Source organism: Excalfactoria chinensis, chromosome 2, assembly GCF_039878825.1.
Source record: "Excalfactoria chinensis isolate bCotChi1 chromosome 2, bCotChi1.hap2, whole genome shotgun sequence".
Classification (NCBI taxonomy): Eukaryota; Metazoa; Chordata; class Aves; order Galliformes; family Phasianidae; genus Excalfactoria; species Excalfactoria chinensis.
This window is the reverse complement of record NC_092826.1, coordinates 84592389-84620115: the sequence shown is the minus strand read 5'-3', so window position 1 is coordinate 84620115 and position 27727 is coordinate 84592389. Positions and strand designations below refer to the sequence as shown.

Here is a 27727-nt window from a genome sequence, read left to right as displayed (position 1 = left end):
AAGTGCCTGTGTTCTGAAACTGGGCAAGACTGCTGTTTTCTGCCATGTTATGTGAACATTGGGTTGGCTTGATTAAAGGATCTGATGTCTGCCAAAGGCAGTTTGCCTCTCCTGTGATATATCTGTGGCTTATCCATGGTGTAGAACTTTTCCTTACAACTTTACCTCTGTCTCTGCCTTTGTGTTTCTGGCTGCACTGCTGAAGCTTAGCATGCTCCCTGTATTCCTACAGCTGTTTTCTGGTTTTGAAAATTAAAGTGATGAAAATTGTTTTTAAAATAAGGAATGACAAAGCAAACCAAGACTCCCCTCACCACCACCCTGCATTTATCTGGCAGAGGCACAGCTGGTTGTGCCAAATTCCAGCACAGGAGCTGAGAACAAGAATCTGGAGATGTCAGTTTAAGAAGTTTCTTCTCTTTGCCTCTTGAGCAATTGCAGGAGGCTTTCTTAGGACAATTGTTGCCAATGTGTGCTTGCCTGAAGCTTACATGTTGCGCCTCAGACCCGAAACTGAGCATGTACACTTGAAACCTTACCTGTTTTTCCTCTTCTCCTTCTCCCTTCTGAGATAAAACTGTTTCACCTGTGGCCTTATTAAGGATAGGTTCTGCTTTCCAAGTTTTCCTTTCTCTGTTTGCAAGATGTTCTTGGAAGGAATTTGTTGGCTGAAATTGTTTGTTGCTTTTTAAGAAAAGGAAGCCGTTGCTGTGGCTTATGCCTCATTCTTTCTGATTTCTCATGCAAGCTAAAATCACTGTGGTTCTTCATTCTGCCTTTCACAGAAGACCTAGGCAATGGTTCTTCAAGAGTGCCGTAGGACTGTGACAAAGGCTAAGGTGAACTGTGCTTTATATGCAAAAAGTCTTGTTTCTAAGAATATAGGTGTTTTCCAAACTTAAAAATGAAGATGTTATTTCAGAAGTAGTGCAGTTTAACTACAATGTAGAAGTGTGCCATTCTAAAAGGCACTTGGTAGAATCACTTGTAGATTATTCTCTATGTTTCAGATATGTTATCTTTAAGAAATATGAGTCCAAACTGATTCATGACATTGCTAGGATGGTTAGAAGGCTGCAGAACCCATATGAAAGCGTGGCTCTCATGTTACATTTTGCTCTAGCTCTCTGTAGGTAGCTGAGTTAGTTTAAAGTGTTAACTTACAGGACAGTGTTGGCATATGAGTTCAAATTTCTTCAAGGTCAGAAACCAGGAAAAGCTTCTGGACATTGATAGGATGAAAAGCCTTCTGTGAGGCAGAACAGTATAACTGATATGGAATTGTTTCAACTCTGTTTGGAGTCTTTAAGACTTTGTAGCGTTGTTGCTTGTGATGGTCATAGTCTTTATACAGTGAATACTGTATATGCTTGCTATATTCAGCCTTTTAGCATAGACTGGGAGATAGGATCTCACTAACTTGTCTCCAAGACTAGACGACTTGTTTTTCTCTCTTCTCAGGAAACACTAAGAATCTATTTCAGTTCTTCAGTAATGAGGCCTAATACACAACACAGTAATTCTTTGATTGTATTAGTGGCTTGTACACCATAATATTGTGACCTCCTTCTGGATTTTCATAACCTTCCAAGTCTAAGAAGTCTGAGATGACTCTTGTTACTTTCACACTTTGCTTGTAATCTCGTGATTCATGTGTCCATATTTACTCTATGGAGTCAACATTTCTCATATTGAGAACTGCTTGTAATACTCTATCTTGTACTTCTGATTTCTAGTGTAGCATTTTTGTTTTCAAACAAATTGTAATTTTATAGGACAGGGGCCAACTGTTTAGTGTGTATTGTGAAATAAGTAAAATAAAATTACTTCAGTTGTGAGCGTTTAGCTGTGGACTCATTCGCTGCCAGTGTGCCTCAGAGTTATACCTGTCTTTCTTCATATAGAAGTCTCTAGGTAAGGTGAGCAGTAAATCATGTTTGTTTTAAACCACTTATTATATTAGGGCTGCTCTGAAAGTAACGCCTCCTATTTTATGATGCAGGCCCACAGTGTCAGAGATGAATGTTGGTGGTATTGTTAGTAGAGATTGAACCTTCTTGCCAGTGTTCCATTGTATTTTGTTGCTGTGTGGCAGCTGGCAGCAGAGGGGCAGTCTGACAAAATGCTGTCTGACATGGAAGTGCACATGAAGCAAAGGTGTGTCATTGAATTCCTCAGTGTGGAAAAAATGATACCCACTGTCATCCATCGATGCTTGCTGAATGTTTCTGAAGACCAAACAGTGGATGTGAGCATAGCGAGGTGGTGGTTGCTGTGTTGAAAGGCAAACTGGATGGCCATGCAGATTTTTACAAGCACAACACACAGGGTGTTGTTCATGTCTGGTGAAAAAGCATAATGAATGGTAGTGACTACATTGAAATTTAATGTTTTGTAGCTGAGAATGTTCTCTATCGAATAGCGTTATTGTGCAATTTGTGCTATTGGTTCCATGGAGGTAAATAGGCAACATTACTTTTGGAGTGGCCTATGTATTTCTGACTTGACAAAGCAAACCCAATTTTTTTAAGAATTGAGTTTAAACCCTATCCCATTTGTCTCTGCATTTTATTTCTGAATTTGTTGCCTTTAAACATTTCATCAGTGCTGAAGCTGTGTAGGAACATCATTTTCATAGTAATGGCTGTGACCCCTTATTGAGATCTAAAGATAACAGAGACTAAGTTAGAATCCTTTTATCTGCCAGAACAAACTAAACAAATCCACTGTGGTTTTCAAGTCGTACTGACCAAGCTTGTTTACTGAAAATTAGTAAGTGAAACCTGGATGCCCGGCCTTTCCTGATAACATCACTTGAAGGGAAAAGCAGATATTGCTCTTTACAGTGAACAGAGTACTGGTGTGAATTGTAGTCATTAAACTTGTGTAAGAAGTAGTCATGAAATCCCACTGAGTGCTATATAAGCTGCTGAAAACATTCTGTATTTTGTATTGTACGCTTCTTTCTCTGAAACTGATGTATTTAGGTTGGTGTGTGGAATGTACCACATAAAGGCTTTTAGAGATAGTTTTTAATTGGCTTTTTAAAGTAAAGATGCTATTAATGCAAGTCTGGGATGGTTGTAAATGGTTTAAAAATTCCTCAATTACAAACTAAGCACATCATTTTATACTAATGTTCATGCTCTACACCATTATCTTAAATGAGAATCAATTATACTCCATTATACCACTTTTCAAAGGATGGTTAAAATGAGAAGGGGATCTGTGGAGGATTTAGCCTCACTGCTGCTCAAGCAGGGCCACCCACAGCAGAATGACAGGTCCATATCCAGGAAGATTTTGGGCATCTCCAGGGAGGAGACCTCACACCCTGGGCTGCTAGTGTGGGTTCTCCAGTACTTGCACAGCACAGAATTGCTGCTTGATTTTCAGACAGAACCTCTTTTGCTCCAGCTTGTTGCCACTGCCTGTTGTCCTGGCACCTCTGAAAAGACCCTGGCTCCATCCTCTTTGTACCTTCCTTTCAAGGATTGATAGACATAATTAGAACCTCTTGAGCTTCTTCTTCTCTAGCCTGAATATCCCAGCTCCTTCAGCCTTTCTTCACAGGAGAAGTGCTCCAGTCCCTAATTTTTAATTTTTTAGCTTCATGATTTTATTGTTTTTAAGTGTATAATGCCAGGCTTGTGAAAACTAGATTCAACCTTTTAGAATTCATTGTGATGTAGAAGAATGACTTTCTTAATGGTAGGTACAGATATCATTTGGATCTTTTAGTCTACAATTAGTTAGAGTCATATATATTTCAGTCATAAAATAATGCTTTAGCCCTGCAAAGGGATAGACTCTTGTCATTGCTACCGATATAGCTATATATTCCTTATTTTGTATGTAAGCAATGTGTACTTCATTTTTTCAATCTAGGAAGATTTAGGAATCTTATTTCTGCACAGATAATGAAGGTAGAAATGTCAATGCTAGTAGCTGTGTAGAAATATGATGTGTTCATTGTCATTTAAATTACACAGGTAAAGAGACCATTATCAGCAAGTGCGTGTTATTCATCCGTAAGGTAACGCTTGCTTGAAAAGTCTTACTTTGACTCACAAGCATTTTCTTCTCTACCACAAAGCTTGTAGGCAAGGTGATATTTATAGCAATTTCCACAAATCTCCAATTCTCCAGGAAGGATTGAATGTTAAATTTTGTTGGTCTCACCTCCTCAGCTGTACAGAGCGCTAGCTTGTATTTTCTGACAAGGCTTTGAGCTCTGTGACTTGTGTGCCTCTCTGATGTCAAGCAGAAGATAAGCCCTGTCTGAAGCCCTTGGGTGGGAAATCTGTGAGTGCTATGGCACTTGCCAGCCCTTTCTCTGCTGGAATTCATCTATTCACAGATTCTAGAAAAGAGCTTAGGTTGTGCCTTCCTCTAGGTTCAGTAGCATAGCGCTTGTTGTTTGCCCTCTGTGAGGTTCATTAGCTGTCTTGGCAGTTGTTCTGTTTTTGTTAGCTGAGGAACTTGGAGCAAACGCTGTGAATGATTTTTCTTGGGGTGACTTCTGTGATTCTTTTCATTACATGCTAGGTTACTATAGCTTGCTAGAATACTGCCTAAGCTTTAAAGAAAACAATGAATAGAAATTTCATTTATATGAGTCCTACATAAGGATAAAGTCTCCTCAGTACTTCTAAGTTAGGTGTTGGTTCCACAGCAACTTACTCACTTTAATTAGGTGGAGCTGATTTGAGTTTACATTCCTGCTAGATTGTGCCACGCAATGAACCTTTTTTATCAAATGCATCATCTCACTCTTTGTCTGCATAGCGTTCTGTCACATGGTGGCATTTGTTGACACCGTCTTTTAAAGCAAATCATGTAATGTTAGTCACCGGCACATGAGGTGTTGCAGTCTGCTGTTAGAGACTTTCTAAAAGGTGAGGTGGCAGAGACTGCTGTGCTAATGTGTATTGTCATCAAAACCATGGAAACTTTCATACACAAGTTAATGAATGGCATTTCTGATCATTTAATATTCTCTATACTGAAAGAGCATGCTAGGATGAAACAAAGATAGCAATTTGTGGATTTTGCTGAGTCTCAGGAAGATAATTCTTTCGTACTACAATTATATTTAAAGAATGCTAACATACATTTGCACAGCTGTGTGAAGCGTCGTGCCCAATCAGCATCTTTTTTTTTGGAATCTCATTAGTAACATAAATTAGGTTAAATTTGCATGATGATTTTCCCTGGTGTGATGATGGAATGTGACAGTGAAATCTGTGGGCTGTGTCTTGTCCAGTGTGAGCAAATGGCTGCATCGGGAATAGCTCAGCTAAATCCTTGTCCTGCTTGACTACTAAAGAACCTCACAGCAAGAGTAGTCTTGCAACCAAGTGTTACAACTGTGTTATTTCTTAATTCCAATAGTTGAATTTCTTCCAGTACATTATCTCCTTTTTATTTATTTATTTATTTATTTTTAAACTAGAGATCTGCCTTAATCTTCATCAGTCAAGTTGCTGATCACTTTTAGTATCTTTGCAGCAAATTGTGATACCGAGCTTTAAACTGTCTGTTATTAATGAAGTGAAATTTAATTTATGAAATACTACGTTCCTTTACAGGTTTCCATCATCTACCTTTGAAGGTGATCTGTTTTGCAACTAACACTCAACAATTAATTAAAGCTCTCTATTTTTCCAAACATCTTTGAATGCTGCGTGCAGAAAGGGTATATCTACAATGCAGCCTAATGTTTTGGTGGTTTGCACAGGCAGCATTTCACCAGGAGATTTCTGCAGAGCAGGAGCATTAAAAGGGAAAGTTTTCCTTTGGCACTGGAGAGATAAAGGGCAGTTAGTTGCTGGGTGCAGCTTAACCCCAGCGGCTGGCTGGATGTGATGGTCTCCATAGAGTGTGTGCGCAGAGCTGAAATGCCAGTTAATGCACAGGACATTTTTCTCCTTGTGAGTGCTAGAAATAAATGCAACAACACTGGAATAATAGCTCCCTAGTAAATGCCACAGTAACTTTATTAACACTGCTAGAATGCCTTTCCACATGCTTTACAGAGTCGTAGAGTGTTTGCCCAGACAAAAGTTTCATTCAATTCAGGCTGAGAATCAGTCATTGAAGACTAGCTTAATAGCTGACAGCTCCCTGATCCTGAGATATGACTCATTTCTCTTACTTTGCTGGGCTTGATTAGTTAGTCAGAGTGTTCTGATTTAGAATCTTTAACATTCAATTTTATTGAAAAGGGCAAAAAAAGAATCAGTTTTAGGGAAACAGTTGTTGAAAACTGCCTTTAATAACAGTTGTTGCATCTGACATTCCTTTGCCATTTTGTTGTGAGGCTACTTTGATGTTAAAATAAGCACACTATTAAAATAAGCACACTATAGATTGTGATCATCTTATACTTTGGTGGGAGATGTTTGTTAGAGTAACTAGTCTTGGACAAGCTTTGAATGAATGGTACTTAAGACTTGGGGAGAATAGATTATTTGACATGATAAAATCTGGGTAGTGGCCTCAGCAGTAAGGTTTGAGTTAAGAGTTCTTTTATTGCAGAGCACAATGACACTTTTATTGAGTCAGTTTTTACTTTTTTTCAGTAAAATTAAACCAATTAGCTGAAATGGGATAATACTGCTATCTTTTCACTTAGGAGGGAAAAAAAAAAGAAAAAAGATAATGTTGAAGGATGGCTGAGCGGACAGAATTTTCCTTAGAGAGCAATCTATCAAAGTTATGGGTTAATCTTTCTGCATATAGGTGCTGGCTATATTCCTAAGCCAGTGGCTCTTTGCAGAGCGGCTTGCTTTTGCAGTTAGACAGTTATCAGCTCTTTTTAAGCTGTCAACAGAAGTTGTTTTTACTTAAACTTGAGTCTTCTTTGTGAAAATTAGGACTAACTGAACTTCGTGTCAATACATTGCTGATGTTGGGAAGTAAAGGTAGTCAGAACTTGTAGTAAAAGGTAGGTTAGAGACTAGAAATGTTCCAGTACAGTTGGCGCTGTTTTGTATCTTCTAAATGTCTTTCACTTATTTACCTAAAGTTTTTGTTAAAGCAGTGATAGTCACTCTGCTATTGCAATGCCTATTCTACATAACTTGGTCTGCAGAACTGAGTTCAGTGTTTGACTTTTGTCTCTTTCCATTGGGCACCAGTGCATAGCTCTCAGCTCCTTGATACAGTGCTTTCATAAAGCTAGAGAGCAACCTATTTTTAGTGTTTACATTTGTGTTGTTTTGTTTATTTGTTTTATGATGTTTCTGTTTATGATCAGCTATCTCACTATACAAGCACTTGGTCAAACTGCTTTACTTGTTAAAATGTTTTTATTTTGCTATTCTTTTTTTTCCTAAAGACTTTTGCTGGATAGGAGGATTGAATAGACACAGGGTATGTTCTACCCGACTTATGCAAGAATATAAGATAACTGTATTAAAAAAACTTCATCAGTGTATAAAGTATGTGTTCTTGTAACCCTGGTACTGAATTGTGCTGCTGACTTTCATTAGTCAGCTCTACCAGAGGTGCCCTAGCCAAGTACAAAGGTGGGACGCTTCCCTTTCAGGGCATTGCCCCATTTCCTTTGACCTTTTCCTGCCTTTGAAGAGTAGAAGGAGGAAATGGGCAAGTAAATCTCCTTTTTCTGTGTTTTGGAGAAAATGATAAGCTGCCAACACTTCTCAACACATCATCAACAAAACAGTTACTATGACAGACTAATCCTTTTGTAGGTGCATGCTTTTGTTAAGTAGTACTCATTAACAAAGTATACACACATGGTTTCTAAGATGCATATTATCAGGCCTGCAAGTAACAACCTGCAGTGATGAACCACCCAACAGTGAGGGGTCCTAGTGTTGCAGGTTGTACCTCTGAGGGATAATAGGAAAAAACCATCATCGCTGTTTTTCCATACTTGCAGTATCTGTGTACGAGGGCTGAATGTCTGCAGTCTCTGCTGCAAGCACTCGGACAGCCTTATATACCCAGGCAAACAATGCAGTTACTTTGATCAAATAAAGCAAGAGGCATTTGTTATGGTGATTCTGTTATCTGGTTGGTTCACCTGCAGTAAAGCTCTGAATGATGCAAACACGTACAGATTCTGAGATGTTCTTGGCTTACATTACTGGCAATGTGATTTAAAAACAAAAGAAACCAAAAGAATGACAACAGAACACCACCAAAAAATCTCAGGAAAAAAAAAATATTTGTTTTAATCAATTTGTCTTTAGGTTCCAGAGGTTAGAAAGGTGGTAAGAAAAGGTAAGGCTGAAATTGAGGATGGGAGGAGTATAAAGCTATACCCTTGCATGCACATGAAAGCATAACAAGTTTGATAACCTGTTCCAGCTTGACATAGCTGGGAACAGTCAGACTGTAAGCTCATACAAAGGGCCCATTCATTCCCTGATTTTGCTGAATTCTCAACAGAATTAACTGCATGTGAGGATACATGGAAGGCGAGATGTGAAAACTGTAGCTATTAAATGCTGCCAGGGAAAGCTCATAAATAAATGATTTGCTGATTTTATGCTCACAAAAGAAAGAAAGAATATACTTTCAACTCATTTTCTAGTGTTGCTTTTAATAATCCTTTTGGCCAGTGATCCTGAAAAGTACCTTGGTGACTATATAGCTGCTACATATAAACAATTATATATTTTGGAAAATAGTGAGTACTGTAAATTTGCTGTGATTGCACATGCAATGAGAGCAAAAAGGTATTTCAGAGTCGGTGTTTTGGATGATGATTTTTGCTGGAGTCAGCAGTGGAGTCAGCTTGGAAGAGCAAGCTGGAAACCCTGTGGTTGGTTTATCATCTGCTATAGATACTACCTGTGGTTACTTAACATAGCTGGTTATTACTGCTTTGTCTTCATTAACTGATTGCCAGAAAGGAAAAGAATCCACAGAATACTTTCCAAAATACAATGTAATTATAGTACAACTGTGACCTACTTGGCTGCTTGGCATGGTCCTATTGGAGAAGAATTGGATTGTGTGGGTGTCATTCCAGAGAGACTGAGACCTGCTTTTCAAATATGTCTGCTTACCCCGTCTCCTTAAATGTAAAATACCTGGGTTTATACCTGCAGGATCATTTTAAAAAGGCACCTTACCCCTTCCACAGATGACATTTTTAAAGGCTGGTGGTGAAGCATAATTAGATGGAAGGAGTGGTGGGAGGGACATTTACCAATGCTTTCATGTTTTTTGATGTTTGAGATGATTTTTTTTCTCTGGTGGAGGTGGCATTTGGTTGGGAATGCTGACAGCATCACGAGGGACAAAAGCTGTTCTCATTGGTGTTGTTCTGAACTCGACTATCATTACAGTGACAGTACTGTGCACCTCTGGATGCTCATAGTGAAGGAATGTCTTTTGTTGCTCCTTCTTAAACAGCACTGGTTTTCTGGTCACAATATGTAATGCTAGCTTATTCCTTGTTACTGCAGAGGAAGCGCACGCATCTCATTGTATGCTGTCATGGGGAGTTTACGATAGATGGCAGAGGGAAAATAGTGATGCAATTAAGTAGACTTCACATTCATGTTCTAGCATAAAACATTATAACAGAACTGAACCTTATTTTGTGCATTTGAGGTAGATACATGTTCTGAGTTGAGATCTTAGCATATATATCATAGAATCATAGAATGGCCTGAGTTGAAAAGGACCACAATGATTATCCAGTTTTAACCCCCTGCTATGTGCAGGGTCACCAACTACTAGACCAGGCTGTCCAGAGCCACATCCAGACAGACCTTGAATGCCTCCAGGGATGGGGCATCCACAACTCCTTGGACAACCTGTTCCAGTGTGTCACCATCCTCTGAGTGAAAAACATATCCTGTCACTATTAACCCATGTAAACAGTCATTGCCCCTCCTGTTGATGTGCTTCCTTCAAATCAGGTCTCCCTGGAGCCTTCTCCAAGCTAAACAAGCCCAGTTCCCTCAACTTTTCTTCATAGGAGAGGGCTCCAGCCCTCTGATCGTCTTAGTGGCCCTCCTCTGGACCCGCTCCTAGAGCTCTGCATCTTTCATTTTTGCCAAGCAGAAAAGGAGAGACTTGGTGCTGCTGCAGAAAATAAAGCCATATTAGGTCTACAGAGACACAGACCTCAGTAAACGTACTTCTCGGCATAGTTAGAAAATCATTCCAGTGACATTTTGCTATACCATGAAATTTTTGGGACAAAAGAGGAAGTTTAGAAGTGCAGTTGGCTTCAAGGTAATTCCAGTTTGCACTTCCTCTGAAGGATGAGAATATTTTTCAGATTTTTGGTGGTGATTACTTTGGTTTTGAATTCTGGATATGTCAGAGAATGAATTGTCCTTCGTCAGATTAAACGAAAACCTGTTATTGTGCAGACACATTACAGGAATAGGTAACTGTGATATTTCTTGGCTGCCTGGTTTAAAGTAGATTTTGTTGCCGTTCGAAAGATATACTTTCATGTTGTCATCAGCACGGTGGTTGATGGAACATTGATGTCTAAACATGGAATAAGTGTCTGGGAAGTAAAAATGTTAATTGCTGTAGCTCTGTGATCTGCTGGCCCCTCCCCTTCATCCCCCACTCAAAATGTGATACTGAATCACCAGATAGACTTGGTCAAGGTGTGATAAAAAGTGAGACGTGCAATTTTTTGTGAAGCTGAAAAGATGCTGGCTTCTGGGACAGGTCAGAAACTATGAAAGACATTGGAAAAAAACTAAAATGAAAGCAGCATATTTTGATGGAAAAACTGATTGAGGCTAACACAGGTTTTATAAGACACCTTTTAAGTTGCTACATGTTTGGTTTCAGTAGAACTGTAAGCAGTTGTTTTTTTAATTAGTCTGAGTCCTTTGACTGGAAAAAGTATTTGTTTCTCCATCCGAGTCACTGCCAGAATAAGGGCTACAGTGACTTGGTTAGCTGGAATTTTTGTGTGGCTTAAAGAAATCATATCCTCTAGAGCAAGAAGGTAACTGATTTCCAGAGGCCTTTGCTTGCGTTGCTGCTGCTGAGTCTGGCAGGTGCCTGAGGAGTTGAGAGTTTAGCTACAGCTCCTCGTGCCTTGCCATGCAGGAAGCTGGCAGTGGGTCTCACTTCTGATGGGGAAACTCCAGCTGTCCACCAGTGTTTGAAAAGAGTTGCTCTTCTTTTTTTCTTAGAGTTACCATCAGAGGAAAGTGAGAGAGGGCTTCCTAAAAGACTTGCACTGCTTAAGGAAATGTGTTACAAAAAGTGCAAAAGAAGTTGCTTATGAAGTGATGTTCTTGTACCCCTTATCCATACAAGGCTTATCAAACAGAAAACCAGTTGGTAAACTTTCTGTTGGCATTTGCTTTCTTTGACTAGTAGTTGACCCTACTGAATGGGGACTGTACTGAACTACAACAGCTACCTACTTGCTGTAGGAAAGCTGTTACATTCTTGAATTATTTCTCAAGACATGAATGCATTTGAAATAGATAAAAACCTTTTCAAAGAGGGTTGGGTAACTTCCCTCAATAGGAACGTCTCTTTAATGTAGGAATAGAAATTTAGAGCTGATACTAAGATGAGCTGACAAAGTTGGACTTCCATCACGTCTGGAAATCCTTTAAATGAAAAAAATATTCCAGGTATAGCAAAACAGTATTTTTTGACTTGATAAGAGTGATTGCAGCACAAGTTCTGAGCCACCTGTCTGTGAGCTCTCTATGAAGTGAGCAGCTGCTGTTAATGAGAGGGTAAGGCTGCTGGAGGTGGTTTGGCTAGGAGGCAAAGTGTATTTGCATTATACCAGTACTGCATGCCAGCTATGTAATTCTGGTTTCGTCAGATGTGTCATCTGAGGCATGAGCTGAGAGTAGGCAGAAAGGATTGTGTAAGGTGTGTTTGTGTTTGACTTTCTTTCAGCCTTTTTTGCTGAGCCTCCATGTTGTAGGGTGATGGAAAGACAGTTCAAAGTGTTATTTCTCCCCTCCGCCTTTTGTGGAGTTTATGTCTGAATTGCTGGGGGAAAGCAGGACTTGGTCTCATGTGTTTCTAAACTGAGACTGTAATCACCTGGTATCATAGAATTTTGTGTAGAGTGCCTGTCCTTTTTGTTGGATGTATGGAGACTGCATTCTTATCCTTATTTTGTAAACCTCATTGTGTTCTCTGATTACGCTGTCTTTTCTGTATATCTTTTCATCTGTGTTTTTTTTTTCTCATCAATTACACGTGTATGATTGATGTGAAATGTGGAGAGAAAGTTCTAGTGTACATCACTTCAGATTAATTTAAAGCTACGCATAAGATTGTAGTTTTCATGAGTGGTCTAAACCAATTTAATTCTGTATTGTATCTTTGACTCTTCTCTTGCACTGGCATTAGCAAGCACAGGGCTGCTTAGTGAGACGTGTCAGTGATCATGACCGGTCCTTCCAAAAAAATCCCACCAAACTAATTGAATTTACTATGTGACCACATGGCTGCCAGGGTTAGCATAAAATATTGAAGGGCAATTCAAAGTACTCTACATTGGTATCCTCAGTTTGATTTATTTATTTTTTACATCTGTTCCGTTTATGACAACACCAATTGGAGTGATTTGACTTCCATGGCAAAGAAAAAGAATGCTTGTTTTCCTTTTTGAACTCAGTGCTGTTAGATTTTATAACTAAGGAATGTTATGTCTTTCTTTCCCTCTTTTAAATGTATGATTATATTAATGATTAAGGAACTACTGATACTTGTTAAAAATATATGCTATATCCTATAAGTATCTTCTGATTTCTTCTGATATGATTATTCTTAAATACCTTATGGGTTACAAAAAAAAGTTCAGGTTATAGTAATGAAGTGCACTGACTTTGTTTTTATTTCTTTTTCTGCTGCCTTCCGTTTATGTGAATGGTCAATTCATACTTCACCTCATCGTTGCTGACTTTTTCCCCATCTTCTAGAAAACCACCTAAGGTAAGTATTCTCTCTCTTTACATTTGAGCCTCCTTTAAAAGCGTTGAATACTACAGAAGTGTCTGGCATGTTTCTATTCTATGAGATCAATGTGGTTTTGATGAAGAAAAGCACATTTAAAGAAACCTCTGTTCCTCATTTTTCAAAGTTAACTTCATAATTGCAAAAGATAACATTTTAATCCACTTGACACAAAGGTTAAGGCATATGACTTCTTCAAGCTATGACTAGGACAAGCCATTATTTTAATGCGTTCCTAAATACCTTTGAAATAATAAGTAAGTATAACGTGTAAAACATTTTGTTGCATATAATACTTCTTTATAGTGAATATTGTTTTAAAAGGTGGTGAAACACATCTAGAAAAAAAAACAAACTCCTCTTGTTTGTAATTGAGCACTGGAACTGACTGCCCAGGGAAATTGTGGAGTCTCCTCTGGAGATATTTCTTCACATGCTTTCCTGTGTGATGTACTGTAGGGAACCTGCTTTAGCAGCGGAGTTGGACTCAATGATTTCCAGAGGTCCTTTCCAACCCCTGTGATTCTATGATTTTGTCATCTTCAAGAATCAGTGATTTGTACAAAGTGCAAAGAGCACCAAGAACTTGCTTAGAAAATACTCCGTGTGCAATGCAGGGGAAGAGAAGCAGAACGAGTGTTACATATCTATTGGGTCAGAGGAGCCATACCGGGATGAGAAATACAGTATCAGTACAGGGCTGTTAGCAATGGTAAGGTGGAAGCGGCACAGCTATTATATTTTGTCAAAGGATGCAAACACCAGCATATTGGTATTTTGCCTCAGCAACTGAAAGGATGATTTTGTCCTTCTTGTTTCTGTTGGATGTTACTTTTCATAGCAGAGCTGTAGTGAACTGTGAATAAGTTTATTTTACATTATTCTCTTTGATTTGTAAATCTTGAAGAGTTCATGTGTGAGTCCAATGTATCTTCTACATGTGTAGCAGAGTATTACGTAAGCCTTCTGGAAAGTAAAATTGGCATGGGTATCTATCTAGATGGCTATCGTATCTGTGTTATTCAGACAGCTATTTTTGTGTATGTACATAAATATATATAAATGTGTCAGGATACCAGTCTGATTATTTTTTAAAGTGTAAGAAGAAAATATCTCAGTAAGTGATCTGTATTATTCCTGTTAGATAGGGAAGAATGGAACAAAATCTATTCCAGCGTGAATTGAAATAATCATATAAACCAAACATAATTTAAGATCATGGCAGGTGAAAATAAATAATAATAAAAAAAAAAAAAGACAATTGTTATTATAGTAAATAACACTGATATTTCCATTTGAAATGCTATGTTGAACTGACATTTTTATCCCTGAATGAACTCTTAAAAAGGTGGAGCTGGTTTTTAGTTTCTCTTTTTTTTTTCTCTTTTTTTTTTTCCCCAAAGCAATTAAGTTATTCTGTCAACTCCAGTTAATATACCTAGCACAAAAGAGCTCGATCGTTGACTTTTAAAAGAAAACTAACAAACAGAAGAACAACAACAACAAAAAAAAACATGCAACCCCCCATTTCTGTTTTGTAATTTTAACAACAAAAAAAATTCATGATTCTTCCTTTCCTGTACTGCCCCATTCATACACCCTTGTAGGCAAATAAAGTTATTACTGATGTTATGTAAAAGCTTAATTACAGCCTTGAGTTTCTTCCACAAAAGCATACCAGCTGCATAATTGTGTATATAGGCCACAGAATTGTTAGGTATAGTTAGATGCTCATTGATATCCTTGAGCTGTAATACCACAACATAAGATGATGAAATGTTGATCACTTTGAGACAGAAGAAATAGATTTTGTGAGTATTTCAAGCCATGATATGAAATGAGGATACTTCTTGAACTATATAGCTTTTTGGATACCCTTCACAGTCAGTCTTCAAATTAGGAGTTATTAATGAAGTTATGTAAGTGTTGAAAGTTAATTTTTTTATTTCATAAGCTAATTTGTCATTAGCCATGGGTGAATTGTGATAGCTTTGAAGCTAGGGTAGAAAAAGTTATTTAAGGGCATGAGAGTTTTCATCTTTTTCTACAAACATCATGTTTCATTGTGTTACTCATCTTGGGCTCTTAGTGTAATGTTTTGACAATTAAAACAGTTGTCCTGATCTTAGAGCTGTGAGCTTCTGATTTTCTGTTGTCCTTCTTTAGGTGGTAGGGCTTGTTTTTCACTCAGTAGATGCTCAGCAAACTGTGCCCTACTTCTTATCAGGTCCTGTAATGGCTTCCATTTATATCACTTATTGGTATAAGTTTGTTTGCAAATTCATAAGGTACACTTAGCTACTTGAACAGTTGTAATAAAGATGTAGCAGCAGCAGTCTGATGAATGAAAATTTCCTTTCTTCTTTACTGGTGTTCTTTTTAGCAACCAATTAGTCAGTCCTATAGTTCATCCTACTTGTCAGGCTGACTACTTCATTGAGGTTCGTGTAAGCAGTATCTTCACCAGTAAAGCATAACTTTTTTTTTTTCTGTAAAAACAGAACGTGATTGATTTTCCAACTATTGGTCAATAACTATTTGTTAAGTGTTACCTGTGCATTTTCAATATTGTATAGATGCATAGATGGTATTTACCGAGACTGAACATATTCCTTAACAACACACTGCTAAATGCTGAAAGCCTCAGGCTCGATCTAGTCTGAATGGAAGATTAGGTTTTAAAAGAACTAATAAGGTGAAATTAGACTCCTTTCTAAGCTAATCATGTCATATAGCTTAATCAGGCAAGCATTCAATATCAGATATGGTACTAATTACATGTAAGTTATTCGTGCAAGTATGCTTGCATGCATAAGCCCTTAAAATTATTAATTGTTGAAGGCACTGATCAGAGGCTTTAATAAAAACAAGTTCTGCAGAATATTGTTTTGGCTATTTAAAATGTTAGTACTCCTTGTCTGTCTTTTCTGATTCTTTGAGAATCAGAAATACCTCTGTATTGAGGTGCCCAAAACTGAACACAGGACTCGAGGTGAGGCCTCACCAATGCTAAGTACAGGGGCAGGATGACTTCCCTAGTCCTGCTCACCACACCATTCCTGGTGCAAGCCAGGATGCCATTGGCCTTCTTGGCCACCTGGGCACACTGCTTGTTTCTTTTATCTAGCTGTCTGTTTTAGTGGCTGCAGTAAAGCCAAGAATCTTACAAAAAGCAGAATAATTTCAAGGCCTGCTCCTTACTTCCTTCTGAAATTTGAAAAGAGAATAATTTTGAGTCCAGCTGTAAGAACTGGTAAACACCTATGTGAACTTGCATCTGATTGCATTTGAGTGCCAACCACTGTGTTAATGTGAAGCGGTGTAAAACCGTCTGTCTTGGTTTTCCCATCTTGCTTACTTTTAAAACATACTTTACAATTCCTGATACAGTGGCGATGAAATTGACACCACTGTAATAGTAAAGCAGAAATACGAGTCCATAGGTTTACAGAGAGACGTTCCTGAAATACTTAGAGTAACTGAAGATTCAGGAAGTGTTTGTGGAGATACAGTTGGTGGTTTTAAATGTTGAATTTCAAACAAAAAACACTTGGATTCTTTTTTTTTCCTTGCAGTGTTAAAACATCCAAATGGAATAGATTTTCCAAAATATGCTTAAAACTAATTTGTAAAAGATGCTTTTGTTTAAAACATTCTGTTTCTGTCACAGATTCCTCTTTGTTCAAGTGTGCTTGAATAATAATTCTGAAGTGAGTTTGTGAAAATTTTGGCTTTTGCTTTTGTGTGTTCTCTAAAAAAATGAAAAAGGCATTTTCAGTGTACGTTGTGAGTATTGGCTGTTGAGTCTGAGGCTGCAGCATTAACAGCACTTTTGTTACTTTTGATGTTCATGGTGACAATGGGTTTTCATACCTTCTTCAGAGAAATGGATCACAGAGATCCATTGAGATCAGTGGGAAAATAAAGTTGATCACTCTGCACACTCATATTGAAAGAAAAAGTACTAGTCAACATGTATTTAAGAGTCCCCAGGTAAGCTTGTGTGCTGTTCTTAGGACTGCATGGTCCTGCAGCTTCCACACCAGAGGCCAGGAAAATAGATGCTGGAGAATCATCTTTGTACTTAATAAATAAATAAAAAGGCCTCACTATTCAGTTTGGATTGTGCCCTACAGACATTTTCCATAAAGTGCCTTAGTTACATGAGTGCTGTAGAGCTTTCCTTATTGCACAATCATTTTGGACCAATTTTTACTTTTTAAAAATAAAGCAAATAATTGCTTTTCTATGAGGAATGGCTGCAAGCACTTATTTTGTCTCTTTACAAGATCAGTGTTTATATTATTATGTTCTGGTTTCAGCTGAAACAGTGTTAATTGCTCACCTTGTCATACTAGACAGCCTCATGTTGGTGCTGTGCATTGGTTGGTAGGTAGGAAGTAATTGCATTGTGGCCATATGTATTTCTACCGTTGCATTTTTGCTTTCATTTTCCTCTTCCATGTTAGCAAACGATTTTTTTTATCTCAACCCACAAGTTCTGCTTTGTTTCCAATTCTCTCCCTCGTCTAACTTGAGTGGGGCAGATTGAGTGAATGGCTGAAAGTACTGAGCCGCTGCTGGGTTAAACCACAACTATGAGTCACTGAATTATCCTGTCATGATTCGCTACCTTCACTAAGGGGAAAAAGTGTAGGACAATAGATTAAATTGGCTTACAGTACTTCTGTATTGACCTTTTATGTCATTACACATTAGCCTGTGTGGCTGGGTAACCTCTCTGAACTGGCTTGTGTGATCCACTGCTTGATAACATTTTGTTTCAAAGGAGCAGAATAGGCATCTGTGAGACAGGATTCTTACAACTGTGTTTTTCTTTGTAATTTATCAGCTTGCAGTTTGATCATTGAGAGATTAGTGTTTTGTTTTTTTTTACCCAGTCAGTCCAATAAGGAAAATTTTCACAGAAGTGGAATGAGAGAGGAGAAACACAAATTCTTGGGCTATAAAAGTTATCAAAAAGGTTGGAGTTTTTCTATTGATGACTGAGAGTTCTTTAGATTTGAAGCAAGATGAATAAAGGCATAGAAATTATTTAAAATGCACCCTGCTTTTATGAAGGTCTGAAAGAAAAGGGAAGCAAATGTTGCATTTTGCTCACAGTTCTGTGGCAAAGCTACATCTTCCACTCTGTAACAGCAGGGAATGTCCTGGTTCTTGAAGTTGTCTCTTTCTATTTGTGTTGGAGTAAGTGACTCAGACCTCCCTGTTAGATTATTGTTATGGAGTTGTTTGGGTTTTTTCCCCTCTTCAGAAGGAAATTCCAGAACTCATTTCACTCTTGTGGGCTGAGCATTGTTTCACTGTCATGTCTTCTCTTAAACCTTTGATGCATTTTGCATATAATTGGGAGAAATGGAGGGAGATGAGGTTGCTGTGTTAAGCCAAAATTTTATCTTGCTATTTTATCCCAGAATGTTTGCAGCAACAGACATTTAATGAAGAGTTTGGTTACAATCTAATCTACAGATATATTGTATGGAAATTTTCTGACTGCAGACAATCCAAGAGAGTTCTGCATATTTGAAAACCAAAAAGGAAGCTATCCATTACCTTCTTCCTTGTTTCAGGACGTCTTGTGTTTCTGCAAATAGAGCCCTTGGCTCTTGCTCTGTATTGACCTGCATTGCATGTCTCACTAAGAAGATTGTCTCTTGGAAGTCATGGCACAGAAAATTTGGGCCCAAGCAAAGTTTTAATAAAGAAGTGATTCCTTTCTGCCTCCCTTGGGATCCCAAAAGAACAAAATACAAAATAGAATTTCAGTCTTTAGTTTATCTGCAGTCAGTTTGCCGTGATAAAATGTGGATCACACACTGTATCTCTTGATGTGTTTGAGGCAATGTGAAACTGTCAATTGCTAATATTAAGTGTCTGTACTGTAGTGTTCTCAGATGTGCAAGAAAGGCAACTGGGATCAAATTATGGTTTCTAAGTGCTTTTACAGATCACTGTTGCAGGTTCACAAGTGCACTGAACTCAGTGTTGAATATTGTTCTGCTTCTACCCAGCAGGAACCCTTAGCTGATATGATAGTAAGTCTTCATTAGAGTGGTCATCCTGTTAGCTCATCTCTTTAACAACTACATTCTCTATTTGTCATTTTGTGGCTTCCTCTATTGAGCTGCAGGACTGTGTACTCTTAGCTTAGGCAGGTCGCCTGATACTACTTATATATGCTGTAAGTCTCTTAAGTAGTTGTTCCTTGAACATTCGAAGTCAGTGGTAAAACTTCTGTACATCTTGTATTGATGTCTGCTATGTAGTCACCTCAGCAAGTTCTGCATATTGAGTGCTTTCTGTGATGTTTTGTTGCTGTTGGCATAAACATTGGTCAGTCTTAGTTTCTGGACAAGAGTGGAGCTAGCTGTTGGTAGCTGTCTGTGTCTTCAGGCATGTGATAAAGGAGATTTCTTACAGTCATGAAATTATGTTATAAAAACCTCCTTGTCACAAATTGGTGGGATTTTTCTAGAATTCTTTTCCCCTTGTTCTGCATTTGAGTAGGTTATGTGGAATAAAATTTTGTATTCTGTGACTTGAGCATGTTCAGTTCAATTGTAAATCATTGTGCATGTAGTTGTATTTCTCATGTTAATTACAAAAGCTGTAATTGAGGAGATTTGAAGGTTTTTTGTGTTGGTTTTATTTATTTTTTCGTTTTACAAAGAGAAGCACTTTGTGTAATTATTTGCAGTCTTGCTCTTTAAAGTAGGCTAGAGCTGAAGCTAGTAATATAATCCTGAAGAGGAAGTGCATCCTCTAGTTCTGAACACTGCTACTGCTCTTTTGTTTTTTTCCTTTCTTATGACACCCAACCAAACGTCCAAAAGATGAACTAAAACTGTCACGATTTGTGAATGTGAACTTATCTTAAAACCATTTTCCTTTGTCCTACTGTTATCTACCCTTTCAAAGAGTTGACTCCCCTCCTGTTTATAGGCTCCCTTTAGATACTGAAAGGCTGCAATTAAGTTCTGTTCTTCAATAAGATCCTTTTTCTTCACATCTGGTTCTTCAATGTTATGTTTTTCCCAGCTGATCCCAACCTCCATCTTTGAATCTGATGCCTAATTTTCATTGTATTTTGTTCTTTTCTTCCTCTTCTTCACACCCTGTGTCCTCTGCATTCAGATCAGGAGACCAGGTATCTTTACCATGGCCTGGATTTGTTTTCCTGTTTTTATATTTGCTTGTTCATTTTTTATTTTTTTTTTTGTCACCAGTTCCAGAATTTGACTTTATTCTGGAAGACAGTGATGGAGTCACTGAAATGAATCAGGATGAACATAATTTGCATTTCCACAGGGACTCTATACCTGTCTATTCCTCTTCACTCTTTCCTCTTTTCCATGGCTTCATGAACAGTAGAAATTTTTTTAACTGACTCAAGTGTCCAATTTTTACAACAGTTTAATGTGTTGGTTCTATTTATATATATATTTTGAACAGTGTATTGTAGTGTGGGTGACACAGACAGAAGTATTGCAGCTCTGCAATGCTTGAGATTTCCAAAAAGTATTCCCATTGCTGAAGCCTTTTACAGTTCTGACTTAGGATGTGTAGAAAGAGTAGAGCCTGTGTGCAGTTAAGCAATTGTGGATTTATGTAACCTTAAGAGATGCTTTATAGCTTGAGTTCCTCATTTACCTTTTATGTGCTTTCTACAGGTGTTTGCCTTTGATCACTGCTTCTGGTCCATGGATGAATCAAACACTACAAAATATGCAGGTAAGCTATTTTATGTACATTCAACAATGTAAATAATTTGAAAACATACAAAAACTGAGACTGTTGTGGATGGGTTTTTTTGTTTTGTTTTGTATTGTGACACTCAAGGAACTTCTTCACAGAAGCAGCCTTTTTTTTTTTTTTTTTTTTTAACAGAGGTTTGGAGCGCTAGGTTCCTGGTTAAGAAGGAATATGAGGTATAAGATGTCTAGTATATTGCTTGGGACAGGAAAGCTTTTCTGTACAGGCACACTATAGTGTTTTTTCTCTTCCCCCAAAAGAGCCTCTTCTGAAGATTCTTTCTGTCACCTAAGGTTCAGAAATTAATTCTTGCTAGAGCTAGTGATGAAAGTGAGTTTTCTGTTCTTTTCATTCCTGTGCTTGTTTTTCTTGAATGGTGTGATTATTTTGCATCTTTCCAGTCATTCATATTCTGATTATTCAGATTCCTGACTTTTTTGAGTGATCAGCTTTGTGATACCTCCCTCCAAAAGCTGGATGTTCTAAACTAGATTATCATGCCAGGGCTTAACTTTCCATAACTGGATTAGTGTACTAACATTAATATTTTAAAAGAAAATTTATTTTGATTGTTACAGCTCTGTATGCCGGGATTTCAAGGCTGTGGTCTATGGAAAAGAGAAAGAAAAATAAAACAAAACAGTTTTTGGTTAAGGTGCTCATATTAACAAATGTTATGGTCTGAAGGGAAGTTTGAGTGCTCGATAGAATCACAGAATCACAGAATCACAGAATTATAGGGGTTGGAAGGGACCTCTAGAGATCATCGAGTCCAACCCCCCTGCCAAAGCAGGCTCCCTACACCACGTCGCACAGGTAGGCGTCCAGGCGGGTCTTGAATATCTCCAGAGAAGGAGACTCCACCACCTCCCTGGGCAGCCTGTTCCAGTGCTCCGTCACCCTCACTGTAAAGAAGTTCTTGCGCACATTCGTGCGGAACTTCCTATGCTGGAGTTTCAGCCCGTTGCCCCTAGTCCTGTCCCCACGCACTACTGAAAAGAGACCAGCCTCGCCACTATAGCTCCCACACCTCAGGTATTTATAAACCTGGATCAAGTCCCCTCTCAGCCTTCTTTTCTCAAGGCTAAACAGACCCAGTTCCCTAAGTCTCTCCTCGTAGGGGAGATGGTCCAGGCCCAGGTCCAGAATGCATGTCTGACTTGAATCAAATCCTGAATCACAGGAAATGCACTTGATCTGCTATATTCCTTGCTTGTGTGAGCAATGTAGATTTCCTCAGGAAAATAATTTTGTTTGGCTTTGACTTTCAGTGTCTGTGATTGCACTGAACAGATACAGTCCACTGGACTCATAGTTGAAACTGGTAGATCCCTTGGAGCACGCAACAACTCCTTTTGTGCCTGCACAGCTAGACTCCGTTCCTCTTAAAGGAACAGGGCTATGATGCAAAGCCATTGATGTGCCTCAGGTGTGTAGATGAGAGCTGCACATATTGGGTGCACCATGATGTTAACCCACTTTTAGGGAAGACAGACCAGAGGAACACCTTTAACCAGTTAAACCTGTTCCTATCTTAGTTTAATCTATCTCCAGGTGAATTCATTGAGATTCCAGGTTAACTTATTTTTAATTTGCATGAAAACTAGATTTCTACAAACTCTTTGAGAAGTTGTGATCAAATTCTTTCTGTCTGAGAACTGAAGCTTTACTGTCTAAATGGTAGTGGATCAACATTTTGTCAGTCTGGACTCTAGAATGCTGCTACATCTTTAGTTTTTTCTCATTCTTTGCAAAGTTGTAAGATGTGTTTTTGTTCCTTCAGATAATATTTGTCTGATAAAGGAAACAGTTTTCCTCTTTTGTTTAACCTCAGAAGTACAGCAAGACCATGATCTTTAAGACTGCATATGAAAAGAAGATCTAAAGTAATTATTTCTCTGTATTCTTGTATGGTCTTGTGCCTTCCAGCCCTCACATTCTAAAACATAACAAATTTGACAGATTATTAAAAATAAATAAATCAAATAAAAATCTGTTTCAGTTACTGGGTTGTTGACTTTGTTCACTTATTCTTGCACGAACTGATACTGTCTACTCTACAGTAGTGCTTTTTGTTCTAGAGCCAGGAAACCAAATGCTGAAGTGGTAAGACGTTGGCTTTTATATAGCTGTAGCATGAAGCTACCTTAAGTCTCTTTCAGAGTTTGGCCTTAAGAAATGCAATTACTGGTTTTGACTGGGGTTTTTAATAATCCCTCTGGCTGTTCTTATGGAACCAAATGCCATTGTTCTAGGGAATTCACAAACACACGATGCCTATGTTCAGCTGTTGTACTAGAGACTGTTACAGCACTAACAAGCTCAGGACTCCATATAAGCCACCTGGCAATCCAGCTTTTAGAGCAGTTAGAAACTGTAGTTTCATGATTGAATACTGGACCACAGTAGGGAAGATGATCTGGAATCTGGGCAGATGTGTTGTACACTTCCTGCCTGATGTAGTTCTGTGTGGGTGCATGAGTTTACTGTCATTGACAAGAGCAGTGATTATAGTTACACAATTGAAAATAAATATATTTAAAGGTTAACATAGCTAAGTCCAGAGTGCTTCTAAATGTGAGTAGTGTATGAACTTCAAGCTTAAGTAAAATTCTTGAAGCAAAAAGGTATGTGAGACAGACTTAAGTTTAAAGACCCCTTTAATCTAAATCACAGAAATACAGTCGGAGATGTGGCAGTTTTTAAAAGAGATTCTCAAGTGTGAGCCTTCACTGTCAGTCATTACTTACTATGGAAACCCAAATTGTACACATCGTGCATTAGAATAGGCAATTGTTATACATATTACTCTATATGAAAAATTTGATAGATTGACCATGTGGGATACCAAGCCAACCCCCTCCCACAGTGGTGTGTACCACAGACAACATGTGTCAGAATTATTTGTAGGTACCTTTTATGCTTTTTTCCTGTCAACAAAAACAGAACTTGTACTTGCCTGGGAATGCACATTTCTTACAAGATCTTTAAAGCTATTACACTGGGCTGGTTTTAATTTCTTTTTGTTTTTGTTTTTTTACTTTGCTGGTTGATCTGCAGTATTACTTAGTAATATTATTTGCGCAAGAGGAAAATGTTGGTTGGGTAGACTTAACACTGTCGATATCTATAGAGGGCATCTTTGCAGCTATCCTTGAAGAACTGTATTTCTAATGAAGACAGTGAGGTGTCTGAAGCAGTGAAGAGGTGTAAGCTCTTTGACATACCTTTGTGAAGGTGGTACTTCAGTTTCAGATACTGCAAGAGATAGAGGCTCTGTAACAACTTGATATCCCAGCTTGGATATTCTGAGATGCAGAACCTTGTTCACCTTTCACTCAAGCTTCTTCTTCCTGTCTGATGCTGTAGCTTTGCCTGGAACTTTCTCTTCTGTGTGACATTCTTGTATGGCTATCCTTAGACTTTTCCTTCAGACTGAAACCAAACTGTGTGTAATCTACATTGAAACGTGTTTGGGTTTTGTGGTTTTTGTTGTTGTTGTTTTTTTAACTCAATCAATTAGCATAGTGGGAGTATTACTCCTATTACTGATAATGTGTGTTTCAGAGCAATTCAATAGTTCTATCATTCCACGTGAAGATTAATTACAAAACTAGGTTTACACTGACCACCACAGGCTACCTACTGGGCCCTTTACATTGCTGATTTAATTATAAAGGCGTAGTTGGGAACTTTTCAAGTGTCTGAACCTCCTACCTGAAAGGAAAAAAATAAAAATGTGTCACTGAAGTAGATTAAGAGGAAAGAAGAGGATTTGGCTTTAGAGCAGACTGAGTTTGACTTGATCTGGACAAGGGATGAACTCTGTCTGACAGGCTTTATAGAACAGATCTTGAGAATAAGCAGTAGTAGCTTCTTATTATTCTTTGTTTCTTGACTTGAATGGTCAAGAGTCAGTTCATAGATATGAACATACCTACTTGCCTAGAAAAGCTCATAGAGACAAATAAGACATTTTGGTGAAGGGGAGGAATTATTTTTTCAAGCCTGGACAACAGTAAGAGTCTATTGAAGTCAGCAAAAAAGTAGATATTTGAAAGGAAGGAAAGAAACCCTCCACCTTGGGAAAGATTCAAGACATGGTGTAAATAACTTCAGTAGCACTTAGGCAGGTCTGTTCTAAGAACCCCACTTCCCATCTTCTTGTCTGTGCACATTCCTTAAACTCCTAAGCTGCATCACATTTGACCTGAGATCTCAGATCTGTTTCTGCTGCGTTATCCTGAGAAGCTAAACACCTGACTTTAGGCTAAGCTTTAATTTTGTGTGAAGTAGATAGGCAGATTACTCCTCTTCCAGCAGTTTTAAAAGAAAACAAACCACCCAATTGCCTTCAGCAATTATAGTCCCCTACCCTCATGAGTGGGTTTTATGTTGTGGATTTGGAGCAGACAAAAGTGTCTCTCTCTTTGTACTTCTGGCTTACCCAGTGTGAAAATATATTTGAAACCCATCCCTTTCCTACTGTTCTTTTGAATTCTTTTTTTTTCTAAGGAGTCTACTTAGCATGTAGGACTTGATTTCTGGTGGTGCAGTTGATGTCTGTGCAGTACATTTTTGGAAAGCTTAGTTTCTCAATATGGCTTTAGGAGTGTTTAAATTAGGCAAAGTATAGGCATTGTGATGCTTAATTGTAAACACTCCAGATCTTTTGAACACAAAGACTTCAGGGCTTTGTCAGTAATGTCATGTTGAGCTATAGAAATTTGACTACACCAGCTGTACCGCCTTTAGGTTTTTAGAAGTCTATACCATAGACTTCTTTTCCCCCGAGTTTTAAAGAATTTCTTCTAAAACTGTTATCCAGCACAGCTTTTAATAATTCTAATAGCTGAGATCAAGTTTTATTTTAACTGCTAGATCTTTGCACTAAATGCAATTATATATTAAAATGTTCAGAGGTTAAGCCATAGAAAGACATGACCAGCTTGAATTTTCAGCATTGTTCATTAGAAATTGTTTGGTTTCAGTTATTTTCTTCGTATAAGAGAACAGTAGTGAGGCATCCCAACACTGCCATCAGAACCTCGCTGAGCAAATTCATGCTGATGTGTGGAGAGACTCAGAACTGTTATCTGTATTTCATATTGACAAGTTGCTGATTACTGGAAATACTGGATATCTAAAAACCAAGCACTAAAATTGTTTCAGTACCTCTTGACTGTAAGTTTATCAGTAAAAGAGAAGACCTTGTGAAAGGCTATAAATATTAATGGCTTTTTCTTTAAAGGTAGTTGGAAAGAGTAGTCTCTCTGTTACTCACCCTCCCTTATCATTCCTTTCCTGTTTTCATATCTGGTTACCAGTCACCAGTCTAGTGATCTGGGAATATACAAACTTAATTTGTAAAAGTCATTGGCTTCATTCTGCAGATTGCACAAACATGCCCTAGGGTTCTTCAGCAACGTGTAGTTTTCCTTAGGAAAGCTGTCAAGTTAAATCTTCCAGTCGGGGCTTCAGAGAACTGAATGGGTTTGATTTGAAGGAACAAGGAGCAAAACAGAGAGACAAGAGAGAAAGTATGTAGTTATCTCACTCTGAATACGATGTACTGTTGTAGTATTCTTGCATTTCAGAGTGTTGATTTGTCTTATTGTTTTCAGTATCTTTTTATCATATATATTTTTCTAATTTAATTTTTCTAATAGTTTGGGTTTGGTCCAAGATTCTAGCTAAGAGATTTTCATATGCTGATAATGTCAAGGTTTTCTTTTAAAATTATTAGTAATTTAGTAGCCATTATTAACATGTGCACTGACATACTTTGCTGTTTCTGCTTTGTTTTATAATTTTGCCTCTGAAATCCCCAGTCGTTTCAGTAGGTAAAGAATACTTGAAAAAATTTCTTAGCTTCAGTGGTACATCCTTAAATGCCTATGGTGTGTGATAATAGCACACAGCCAGCACTGGAAAGTTCCAAGAATTGAGTATATTAAAATATAGTTCTAAGAAGATGAGTTTCCTGTAGCTTTCAGATAAGTCTCAGATACTATCTAGACTGCTGAAATCTTCCCAGGCTTTAGTATGGCTAATACTAAGGAAGGGATGTCAGTAATCTCCCTTTGTATGTCTGTAGGAACCTGGCAGTGGGTGGCAGCACTGAGTGCCCGATGAAAAGGTTCTTGAGTTGGTCTCTGGATGGGAGTGGCACTCTAGAGACTTTCTCCTTTGATTTTTCTGGGTTGCTTTTCTACTTTGGCATCAGGCTTGTTAGTTGCACTTGTCAAAATGTACAGATAATATCTTGGAGCTGTGAAGGCAGTTAGAGCTGTCTGGCGAAAGGGAAGGTTTCCATATTGTCTTGATGTTGTTTTCTGATACATCTTCAGGACAGAGTTGGCATCCACCAGTGTTTATCAGGTTTTGATTAGCAATGCATCCCTAGAAGGATGTTGATAGGATTTCTGCCAAACGTGCTGTGACTGCTTACAGAGCATACTGCAATGTTGTCTAAAACTTTTTCTTGTGGTGTGCTTCCACCTGAACTGTCTTGCCCCTTAAAATAGAGGAAGCATTTGGTCTTGAAACGATTTAGATGATGGTATGCATGCAGAGCTCACCAAACTGTGCTCTCCTTCCTCCTGTGGGAGGATGAGACAAGGAGAATCTGCCTTGTGAAGTACTGACCCCCAGGCTCACAGAAAGCCTTGGGTGTGCTTTCCCCTGCCTGATGGCATGTGTATGTCAAACATCTGTTATTTACCAGCTATTTGATCAGAAGGTGGGAGAAGGAACAAGGGGTTTCAATGTCAGGCCTCAGTTGCCACCTTAAGAGGCTGTATGGTCTTATCCAGCAGGAAGATTGGGCAGCCCTGTCTAAAAGATTTGACAAGTAGGTTTAAGGGAAATTTTTCTGGAAACTAAATAGTGGTGGAAGGAAAAGAGGTTCCTTCTCTCTTCTTTAAGCAATAGGCAGCTGTGGAAGACAAGTCCTGTAAACAAGCAGTAGTCTTAATTGCAGAACATGTAAGATTGTTTAGCA

The 27727-nt window shown here is 38.2% G+C and overlaps 1 protein-coding gene across 4 annotated transcripts in view; it reads left to right on the top strand.

Annotated features, from left to right (window-relative positions):
- KIF13A (kinesin family member 13A) overlaps positions 1 to 27727 on the top strand; it is a 108759-nt gene that overhangs the window by 26883 nt on the left and 54149 nt on the right. For all 4 annotated transcript variants that reach the window (XM_072328737.1, XM_072328736.1, XM_072328740.1 and 1 more), the window contains 2 exons: positions 12918 to 12930; positions 20643 to 20703. In XM_072328737.1, coding sequence (XP_072184838.1) covers positions 12918 to 12930; positions 20643 to 20703 — 74 coding nt within the window. The remainder of the gene's footprint in view (positions 1 to 12917; positions 12931 to 20642; positions 20704 to 27727) is intronic.